Consider the following 11,613-nt stretch of genomic DNA (forward strand, 5'->3'; position numbering starts at 1 on the left):
TTTCTTTCTTTTTCCTTTTCTCTCTCTCTCCTCTGGTTTCACCCACGGCAGCCACCTCTCTCTCTCTCTCTCCCTTTTTCTTCCACCGCCGGCCACTTCTTCTCCGGGCTCTCTCTCCCGCCGGCCACTTCTCTCTCCGGCCATTTCTCTCTCTTTCTCTCTCACTCGGCTGTTTGGCCGAGACCCACAAAAAAAAAAAAACAACAAAAACGAGAGAAATGGAGAGAAACGAGCTTCAATCACTTTGAGGTAAAGATTTTTTTAAAACCCACATTTGAATTTGAGTTATTGATTTAGGAATTTGAAATTTTTGTTAGATTTGAATAATTTTGAGTTAGGGTTTGGATTTGAGCAATTGTTGTTAGAATTGAATAAAATTTGGGGGTTTTCAGTTATTGGACTTGTTAAATTGATTGAAAACTGGTTTTGATGGATTCTGGAGAATTTATTTTGAAATTGAACTTGAATTGCAGGTTTGACATTTTTCCTATTTATGTCGGTATGTTGCCGAAATTTTTTTAAAAACTTGTTATTAAACTGAAATTAAATAGAAAACTACACCCATGAATTGGATTTCAATTTTTAAAGAACCTCTAAACTGAATTATAAAATCGTTTGTGAAACTTGAATTTGAATTAAGGCATACTAATAGGAAACAATTAAACATGATTGAACTCAATTCGTTTTAGGAATGAGAAATATATCATAAGACACTGCTTTTGTGATAAAGCTAGTGGAGAAGATCGAGTATTAAAGCTTTCGGAGGTTAGGGTGACGAGAAGTTAGCCACAAGTTTGACATCCGAGAGATAGGATATTTTTACCTATTTTCTTGTTAGTCTGTTTTAAAGTGTTTTGGCCAAATAATGTTTTCAAAAGATAAGAACATGCTGATAAAGAAAAGTAATTTCAAGACAATAGTTTGATTTTCGCTATTGATCTCATAATGGATTGATTTCAAGTTTTAATGAACATTTTCGTAAGATAAGATACCTTGCGAACTGATAAGCCCGTTGATGGCCTAGATAGGATATGGAGATTGTGTCTTTAGGGGCAGAACCTGAAACCCGTACGGGCCACTACGGTGGCGTTTGGCCTCGCTTTGGTCGTGAGTAATTTAATTACTTAAATTACTTGCTGGTTGCCTGTAATATGGAATTTCAGTTTATTTACCTTTCAGAAAAATGTCGTTTGTTTCGATTGATTATTTCGGGCTTGACTATCTCATTTTATTTACTTATTTATTTAGTCTTATAACTCTTATCCTACTAGGCATTTCGCTCATTTTTCCTATGTTTCAAAATTTATTAACCTCACCCAGGTGATGCTAGAGGTAGTGCATAATAGGTGAGGAATTCAATTCTAGAAGAAAGGAAGCAGTGAAGCATTTTCCTACATTATCAAACTTATTAAGGCATGTATTAACTATGGATTGTAAACCTTAAACATAACTAGACTGTGGTTGATGCCAGTTATTTACTTTTCTGTATTTAATTATGTGTGCACAAATTGTAACTTTGTGGACGCCGGAGGCTAACTTTTGAAGCCGATCTTAACAGTGATTGTGTTTTCTAGAGTCCGCCTCACCCTTTCTAAAAACTCGATTTCGTTAAAATAGCGGGGTTTGTTTAGAAATACTTGAGTGTTTTGATTTTGAAATCAAATTTTAAAATGTTAATGGTTTAACCACCCTCTAAATCAGGTTTATTTTTAAGCAAACTTTCACGTCACTAACCCCTGTTTGGGAGCGTGACAATTTTGGACACTAACTACTAAAAGTAGGGGCATACGATCACATCTAATCTAAATTGAAAATATAAAAAAGAATAAAAACTAACAAATTGTTATTGTTAGAAATAATAAACAAAATAGAAATAATAAAATAATAAACAAAACAAAAAACAAAACAAAACAAAAAATAAGAACAATAACAAAAAAAAGAATGAAAACAAAAATAGAAGTATAAAATCTATTTAAGGTACTGACTTGACATTTTCTAAGGAAAAAAAAAAGAGAAAAGAAAAACCCTAGAATTCACTAGTAAACCCCAGCTCCCATCACCATACGTCCCCTGAGTGCTGGAGCCTGGTTCACTAGTCTTTCCGCCGTAAAAAAAAACGTAGCCAGCCCTCCTCCGAGCCGATTTCAAGCCACCTTTAAGCCAATCTCCCAAAGGTTGGTTTGTCTTTTTTTTTTGTTGTTTTAATTTTTGTATGAAATTGGAATTTTGTGGTGGGAAATTTCTCCGTTTGCTTTCTATGCTGGTTATGGTTATGGTAGAAAATTTCTCCGTTTGGGTTATTATGTTGTTATAATTTGCAAAGTGGGTTTGTCATCTGATGATGAGATTGCGACATTGAGGACTGGGAACAATGAAGATAATAAACAGGCCTAATGGTATTTGGGGAAAACAGAAAACAGTAGAGTGACAATGAGAAGGAGATTTTCGTTATGGTTATGCCTGAGCTTGTGGTTGTTTCGGTCGAGCTTGCGTTTATTGACCATGAGAATGAGAAGACCTTCAACTGTGTTTGTCATTTTCGTTTGAAGTTGAAGTTGGGTTTATAGATTATTGAAGTTTTGTGTTTGAAGTTTAATTTATGAAATAGGAATTAGTTTATGGAATTCGTTTTATTGTGGAGTTTGTTGATCTTTGATTGATGTTTTTGGAATTTTACATTTGTTTGATTGTTGAAAATTGCTATTCTGATTTTTGGTTGATATTGGTGAAAATTGCTATTTTGATTAGTTTGTATGTTTAGCTCTTTGTGATTGATTATTTGAGTATTTTTGGAAGATTGATATAAGTTTGATTAGTTTGCAATTTATTGAGAATTGGTTGTCTAATTAGTTGGATATTGTTTGAGGTTCATATTTGTGAGATTTGTGAAATTAGTTTGATGTTTGTTGGAAATTGGTATGATTATGGTGTTGTAAAATGATTGCACACACAATTGCAATTAATATGGACAAAACATTCGACCATGTAATTTTAGACTGTACACACACACACACACACACACAATTGCAATTAATATGGCCAAAACATTCGACCATGTAATTTTAGACCGTGCTTTTATCTTCATGTTATTTTATTTTAAACTATGAAAATTTTGTCTTCATATTATGACTTATTTTGGACTATATAATTGTTACACTCGTGTTATAATATTTCTACATGTACTTTGGGTTAGATATATTTTAATGTAGTATGCTTGTTTGGTGGATGGAGAACATCTCTGTCATTTACAAATATTACTAGTGCAAATTGTCCAACAATATTACCAATTAAAAGGGACTTTTGAAGAAAGAAAAATCTATTAAACTCATATTTTGTTGCTAAATAACTGTATAACTGTAATATATGTCATTTTCAGCGCTATATATAGTTGGAAACTTGTTATGATGTACGGAGGGGCATTTAAAAAATATTTAACAATCAAACTAGGGTTTTCCGACATGGTCAACTAATGGAGGGGTGTCTGTATTTTTTTATTTGAAAAGTCAAGGGTTCTTGCCATAATTGGTTAAGGAAGCGTCTTGCTATTTTAGTAAAACATAAGGGGTGTAAGTGTAAAATGCCCTTCATTTAGGGCTTACGCCTCACCTCGATTAGACAAAACGCCTCGGTTCTTGATTATGCTTTTCAAAACTATGATTTCACACATTAATAAAGAGCTAAGTTTGTTTCTACTTTAGAGATTATTATGGTTCTTATTATTTGTTACACCTGAGTTATAGATGAGGTTGAAAAAGCAAAGGCGTGTCAGGAAGTCACTGAGGCTCTACGTTACTTGCTTTGGGTTCAGAAAGCCCTTCAAAGTGCTTTGTGATGGCACATTTGTGCATCACTTACTCGTCAATCGCATTGTACCAGCTGATGATGCGCTAACTAATCTTCTTGGTGCCCCTGTCAAGCTCTTCACCACTAGGTTCCCATTTGGCCTTACAAATCTTCCCTTTTGACTGGTTTCCAATTTTGTTTTCCCAACAAAAGCTTATGAGCCTTTTTTTTAATGCATTTTTTTTTCTTTTTTTGTTATAGATGCGTTCTCGCTGAGTTGAAGAGGCTTGGTCAAGCTTATTCTGAGTCTCTTGATGCAGCCAATAACCTCATGATTGCTAGGTAGCACAATTAGTTCGATTAATTGATGGTTTGCCATATTGGAACTCGTTACTTGTTTGGAAAGTTCTAAATTGTATTTGAAACTTAAATGCAGATGTGAACATGAGAAGCCAAAGGCTGCTGATGCTTGCATTGCAGAGATCATTGGTGAAACCAATTCTGAACACTTTTTTGTTGCTAGTCAGGACGGTGATCTTCGGAAGAAGTTTAAGGAGGTTAGTAAGCCTCTTCTCTTCGTGTACGTTTTCCTTTTATTTCGATATGGTTGTTTCGCCTTCTATTTGTGTCGTGTGTGTTCTGCAAATATCACATTAGGGTGATTTGCTCTATTGGCTGTCACATGATGGTTTGAGCATGAATGATTGTGGATGTTTTTCTAATGTTTGATCATCCTTTTACTCGCAGATTCATGGTGTTCCTATTATATTTGCTTTGAGAAATGCCCTTTTCCTTGAGCCCATATCTGCAACTCAACGCGAACATGCTAAAACTTTAGACAAAGAGCGGTCTCATATGTCTGAGCGGGAACAAAATGTATTAAAGGAGAGAGTGAAGAACATAAAAGAAGAAATAGGAGATCAAAACTTGTCGGTGCAGGCTTTTAAAAATACACCTAAGGGAAAAAACGGAATGTGGGTGAAGGATACAGTTCAATTCAAGAGAAAGAAAGTAAAGGTCAGAAACTACTTTCATTCCTTGTTTTCTTATGTTTGCAATATCTGGCTTTGGTCTTTAGCAGACCTCCTAAGAATGCTTCTGTCAATCTCGCTTTCTATGTATATTCTGCAGGGACCAAACCCACTTTCATGTAAGAAGAAAAAGAACCCGTTAAACAAAAATCCTGTCCCAGCGAAGGTGAGCCTTTTTTGTGGTTTTTAAAATTAGCATGTTCTGCGATCTGTTGCTACTGAAAACTGCAGTATTAGTTTTTGCAAGCTTCCTGGTGATTTAACGCTCTTAATCCCGATGCAGCAAAAGGAATCTGGGAATGATGATGCCAAGAGATGCAGAACTAGAAATCGGAAGACTAGAAAGCGGAAGAGGCCACGCGCGCAAGCTGAGAACTAACAGAGACAAACAGTCTGTACAAGCAAGAGGATAATGGAGTTTAGGATTTAGTCAATTATAAGCTCAGTAATTGTAATTTCAATTATGAGTTGATTAATGAATATCAAGTTTCTACTTTCTTCTTGAGTCCTTATTTTTCTCTTATTAACTCTCTCTGATTTGATTATGTTACCTATTGTTTCTCGTAGATGAATATGATATCATCCATCTTGGTCCTACATCATTAATATATCAGATATTGTCGTAGAACTTTGTCTAGGGCGGTGAGTCTTGTGAGCTTTTACTGTATTTGGCATTTATACGATATTACAGAGCAAGGGAATGGCATGGTAGCATTGAAGTCAAGCCATAATCAAAAGCTCATGATATGTTGTTTCTTTTCCCTCGCAATTATATGAGCTCGTCGGATAAGAAAGAAATGTACTCCATTCTTGTGCATTTAAAAAAAAAAAATGCACTTGATTCTTTCGTGTGACGAGGTATTGGATGACGTTTTGCATATGATTGTGGCACCGGTCACTAGAAAAAAATGAAAAAAAAAAAATGGAAATGATTAGTGCTGTTAAATTTTCAACGAGTTAGAGATGGACATATGAAATTGTAGGTGGTGTATCGTAATTGTAGTGTTACAGTATGCTTTGTGATTAGTTTGAAAAGGTTTAATAATGACTTCACTCACGGTGATAAATGATCTCACTCGCGGTGAAAACGGGTAATAATGATCTCACCTCGCTTATGGTATATACGAAAGACTTATTTTTTTGGAGTAAAATTTAAAAAAAGTTTGAATTCAAGTTAAAATTTTATTTAAGTTCATATATATATATATTTTTTTTTTGTAAAATTTGAGTTTTAACTTGAGTTTAGGGTTAAAATTTAAGTTTAAATTTCTCTATCAACTTAAGTTCTTAAACTCAAACTCAAGTTAATAAACATTATTTTTTCTATTATTAAAAACATCATAACTTTTTCGTTTTAATTCTGATTGAGAAATTTTTTTTTCTATGAGTTCACAACGAAGAGATGAATAAAACCCCACATATACCCTATTAAAATTTTTCATCACCATTAAGTTTTTATTAAAATACTATATAAATATAAATTCAAGTTTTGACCTACCCAAACACAAATTCAAATAGATTCTCAATTCAAATCATAACTCAAATGTGCACATCTAAACACAAACTCAAGTTACAAATTCAACTCAAATTATAACTCAAATTTAACTTAAGATTTACACTCAAATCATCATAACTAAAAAATGTAACCGAACAAGTCCGAAATCGCTTGAGAAAAATACGGCTCACTTGAAAGATAGTGTTACTAGTGATGGTGGCATGAATTTGGGATCAAGAAACAATTTCATGCCTCGTAACGAGTTTATAGATTCAAATTTTTAATTCAAATTGAAATATAATTTTGTGTGAGAACTTTTTATTATAAAAAAATAAATTAGATGTGATTTTTTATAAAATTTTTAACTGTAATAAAATTAAAATTAAAAACTCAAATTAATAAAATAAATGATATCTCAGAATTTAATTTTGTGGCATCAATAGCTTTTCACGAGAGAATATTGTAGTATGAAGGTGGAATTTTTTTTTTTTCAAACCTACGAAAAGAATGGGCCTTAGGCTTCCATTGGTTTCTCACCAACAAATTCAAGAGTTCTGCCACGTGGAAGGGTTGAGGCCTCACTTTATAGACAACTGCTATAAAATTCAGGCAGGGATCAGATCTGGCGGATTTGTGTAGAGAAGAAGCCGAATCTAGTGGCAGAGAATGTGAGAGATCAATTCGAAGATTGGTGAAAAACTCTAATCTCAGAGACGGCGAAGAGCTCTGTAAATACATTGTGACGCTGCAACGATCTCCGGCAGGATCTCTGCTGCACTCTTGCTTTTGTTTCACTGTGTTAGTGTTCCAAATCTTCTCCCAGCGGCGCAAGCTCTAGGCACTCGACGAGAAGGAACCGACGGCGAGAGAGATGGAGGCCAGCGAAAGAAGCGGAGAAAGAGGTAGCAAGCGATTAGGGAAAGGACGGCGAGAAGGGCGGCGAAAGATTTGGAGAAGGGTAGAAGAAAGAGAATTTGGTTAAAATAACCAAGTAAAGTGAAAAAATAAAATTAGAAAAATGATTTTTTAATTTTAATTTTATTTATTTTTTCTCTCATCGAAATTAATGGCAACACTCTTATAAAATTAAACATCAAGATCAGATATTTCTTCTTTTTTTTTTTTTTTCTTTCTCTCTCTTCTTTTCTTTCTCTTTCTCTCTCTATTTTCTTCAACTTTTTTGGTAGCTTCCAATCCAAAAGTAAAGCACTCTAAACAAAGGAAATTGAGATTAAGCCATAGTAATAGGTGTAATCAAATATTTTTCTCTCGATCATCAATCATTTTTGCTAGTCACCGAGAATTTAGTTAAAATAATCAACTGAAAAAGTAAAATTAAGAAAATAATTTTTTAATTTTAATTTTATTTATTTCTCCTCCCGTCGAAATCAATGGCAGCACTCTTGTAAAATCAAACACCAAGACCAGACACTTCTCCATTTCTCTCTCTTCTTTTCTTTCCCTCTCTATTTTCTTCAACCTTTTTGGTAGCTTCCAATCCAAAAGCAAAGCACTCCAAACAAAGGAAACCGAGATTAAGCAATAGTAATAGGTGTAATCAAACATTTTTCTCTCGCTCCTCAATCATTTCTGCTAGTCACCACTGTGGCCGAGGATCTGAAACCGAGATTGAGGAGCAAAAAAAAAAAAGTAAAAAAAAAAAATAAAAAAGTCATTTTGTAAATAAAAATTTTTAAATTGTCATTTTATGAATAAAGCTTTTCTATTAGGTTATTTTTACAAAGGCCTCCTAGTCACCACTGTGGCTGAGGATCTGAAACCGAGATTGAGGAGCAAAAAGAAAAAGCAAAAAAAAAAAAAAACAGAAAAGTCATTTTGTAAATAAAAATTTTTAAATTGTCATTTTATGAATAAAGCTTTTCTATTAGGTTATTTTTACAAAGGCCTCGTTGAAGAAATATGAGAACCCAAATTGTGTGTGTGTTTTTTTTTTTTTTTTTTTTTTTTTTTTTTTTTTTCAAAAAAGAGTATGAGAACCCAAATTGTGTGTGTGTGTGTGTGTGTGTTTTTTTTTTTCAAAAAAGAGAATCGAAGGCTTTGTTTATTTCACAGTTTTTAATTTTAAATTTTTACAGTTAAAAGCTCTAAAAAAATATCATATTTAATTTTTTTATTATAGTTAAAAACTCTAAAAAAATATTACATTTTAACTCAAATTAAAAACTCGAATCGATTAAACGAACGAGACTAAAAAATTGAATCAAGACAATGAATAAAGGGGGTAAAAAGGTCTTACTAAGTTTAACTTTAGTTGGCACTATAGCATAAAATGTAATGGTTATAACTACCCTGACAAATGCCGATCCAAATAGAAAATACATGACAGAAAGATTAAAACTCCGTTCATTTTATCGATTTGAGTTTTGCTATAGTAAAAAGTTTCTAAAAATAATCACATTTAACTTTTTATTACAGTAAAAAACTCACATAAAATCACATCTGAACTCGAATTAACGAATTAAACGAGACCTAAATACCTTTTTGATTTACTAGTTGAGCACGTGCTATGTTATGCATGTGAAGAATAATTTTGTAAGTTTCATCTACGCGATCTCATTAGAAGTTAAGTTCATTAATTGAAATAAGAGAAAAAAAGTGTTTAATAAAAAAATTACATCAAAAGAATTAAAGCTATATAGGAGTTTCTAATACAAAAAAATAAAAAAAAAACACTTAAATAGAGACATATTTAAAATGATTTATTTTAATTAAAAGAAAGTGTTTTATAGAAATAAAAGGATATTGGGCCTAACTCAACCTAACAAAACCGGCTTGTTAGGGGAGGATTGCCCTCACCTTATTAAATGAATTATGCCAATATCTCTAGCCAATGTGAGATTCTAATAAAGTGAAAAATAGAAAATATTTCAAAGAATGATATTTTGAAAGAAAATGAACACCCAAAGAACATTAGAGGAAAAAACAAAGGGAAAGATAAGAAAAGTACTTAGTTTAACATAGTTTTATAAAGATCTATTATTTATGTCATTTTAAATAATATAGTATCATTATGTCTTTTTATTTTTTTCTTGATAATTATTTATTTTTGAGTGAAATAGTATAATGTCCAGGAAATTCATTAGTTTAAATCCGAGAGTTGGAAGTAGACAATGAATTCCCTGATAATTTGGGGTATTATGCACTTAAAATTTCTTATTACACAATTAATGAAGTAAATAGATGCTAATATTTTCTGAATGAAACTATAATACTGGTCTACATGTATAAATTTCTCATATATTTCCATCTTGTTTACTACCAAGAAAGAAAAACATTAAGAAGACAATAAAAACGAGAGTTGCCTACTGATAGTGAATCTATGTGCATGCCCAGTTAAGACTTCATATCAGAGAGTGCAAAACACGAAAAAAAATCAATAACAAAGTAGATAATTGAGCATAGATGTCCAACGAAACTAACCCCATTTCTAAGAAAAAACAAAAAGAACGATATAAGTTTTCTTAAAAAAAAAAAAAAAATTACTAGTCCCAATGTTTAGGCTAGGGATCAAGGAAGGGGTAGAGACTAATGCCTCATTCATTTCACCGATTTGAGTTTAAAATTTGAGTTTTATTACAATAAAAAGTTCTTAGAAATAACCACATTTAATTTTTTTTACTACTGTAAAAAATTCACATATAAAGTCGCATATCAATTTAAATTAAAAATTCGAATCAGCGAACTAAACAGACCCTAAAAGTATTGCGTATGCCAACTCTTAAAGTGAAAGTGTTGTGTATTGTTAAGGAGACATTGTCGGAGAAAACAAATATGGCTTTGGTGGAAACTCCATGGACTCCAGACTTGCTTCTAACATGTCTACCACCTTGCTCATCGATGGCCGATCAGCCGGGTTTGTTTGAATGCACCAGAAACTCACTAACAACATCTTCTTTGATATTTCGTTCTCTCCGTCCATTATGTTCCCCAAGATACTTTCTTCATTTTCCATTTCTAGATCCTTATAAATTCGATTTGGGTAATATATTTCACTAGTATGAGACGCTGCAGAATCAAAGTTCTTTCTACATCCAACCATTTCAAGAATCAACATCCCATAGCTATAAACATCGGATTTATGAGATACTCCACCAAAGGCCCGACTGAATACTTCGGGTGCAATGTATCCTATAGTTCCTCTAGCTCCCGCCGCAGACACGATACTCTCCTTCGTTAGCCAGAGTTTGGCAAGCCCAAAATCAGAAATTTTAGGACAGAAGCCGTCGTCCAAAAGAATGTTTTGAGGCTTTATGTCGAGATGCAAAATCCTCGTGTTACAGCCTCGGTGCAAGTATTCTAGCCCTCGTGCAATGCCAATCGCAATTTCATATAATGTTTTCCATTCTAAGTGACGGTTTGTACTCGAAGATTCTTGCGTGAATATGAACTTGTCTAGTGATCCGTTGGGCATATATTCATAAACAAGAGCTCTGTTTGTCCTCTCATAACAAAATCCAAGGAGAGTGACTATATTAACATGAGAAGTTCTACCAATGCTTGCGACTTCATTGATGAACTCTTCTCCATTACTTTTGGACTCATTTAGCAGTTTTACTGCAACCAAAGAACCATCAGGTAACTTACCTTTATATACAGTGCCATACCCTCCTTTACCGATCCTTTCTGCAAATGACTTTGTCATCTTCTTCACTGTTGCATAACTATATCGCTTTGGGGCCAATGGCTCATAATTCCTTATAAATGCTTTCACATCAAACTCCTGATCTCTTGTGTTTGTCTTCCAAATAACTATTCTTGTGCTCCGTATGTTTTCTCTCTTGTAGTAGCATGCGATCGCAATGGAAAATACAACGATCCCCGACACAGCAGCCCCAATGCCTACATTTAGACAACGATCTCTTGAAATCTCGTTGAGCAAAGTAAAGAAGAAAATTAAGCATCCACATTGTCAGGGTATATATTTTTCGTTAGAGAAGTGGTCCTAGAGTAAGTAAAGATTTGACAACGGTCATCGTACCTATGATCCGTCTACCATTTGAAAGTAAGTGGTAACGAGTAAATCCTGCAAGAAACTGGCAACGAGTAAATTCATGCGAAATGAATGGTATAATAGAAATTCTTATTGTTAGTGACAGACTTACGAGCACGTATGAACAGAATTCAACATCATTTTTTTATCTTATTTGAAAACTTTCCCACCAAAATTATATTTTCCCGCCAGCTTTTATAACTTTAGGAATTTTAAGTTAGTTATTATTTACATATATGGCAGTTCTTAAAATACCCTCCATCATATTCATGTACACGCCATCACTCAGTTTC

General features: G+C 33.2%; 2 protein-coding genes across 2 annotated transcripts; one reads left to right on the top strand and one right to left on the bottom strand.

The window, feature by feature from the left end:
• Nucleotides 1-2,007: 2,007 nt before the first annotated feature.
• On the top strand, nucleotides 2,008-5,193 carry LOC21409686 (rRNA-processing protein UTP23 homolog). Its single transcript, XM_024173819.1, has 7 exons — nucleotides 2,008-2,174; nucleotides 3,741-3,931; nucleotides 4,045-4,125; nucleotides 4,220-4,340; nucleotides 4,531-4,800; nucleotides 4,915-4,980; nucleotides 5,098-5,193. The coding sequence occupies exons 2-7, from the start codon at nucleotides 3,741-3,743 to the stop codon at nucleotides 5,191-5,193; spliced, it is 825 nt and encodes a 274-aa protein (XP_024029587.1). The 5' UTR covers nucleotides 2,008-2,174.
• A 4,836-nt stretch (nucleotides 5,194-10,029) lies between these two features.
• LOC112093999 (LEAF RUST 10 DISEASE-RESISTANCE LOCUS RECEPTOR-LIKE PROTEIN KINASE-like 2.5) lies at nucleotides 10,030-11,383 on the bottom strand. Its single transcript, XM_024173795.1, has 2 exons — nucleotides 11,309-11,383; nucleotides 10,030-11,169 (listed from the first exon to the last, which is right to left on the bottom strand). The coding sequence occupies exon 2, from the start codon at nucleotides 10,970-10,972 to the stop codon at nucleotides 10,073-10,075; it is 900 nt and encodes a 299-aa protein (XP_024029563.1). The 5' UTR covers nucleotides 10,973-11,169; nucleotides 11,309-11,383; the 3' UTR covers nucleotides 10,030-10,072.
• Between the last annotated feature and the right edge of the window lie 230 nt (nucleotides 11,384-11,613).

This window comes from Morus notabilis, unplaced genomic scaffold (assembly GCF_000414095.1).
Source record: "Morus notabilis unplaced genomic scaffold, ASM41409v2 Scaffold518, whole genome shotgun sequence".
Classification (NCBI taxonomy): domain Eukaryota; kingdom Viridiplantae; phylum Streptophyta; class Magnoliopsida; order Rosales; family Moraceae; genus Morus; species Morus notabilis.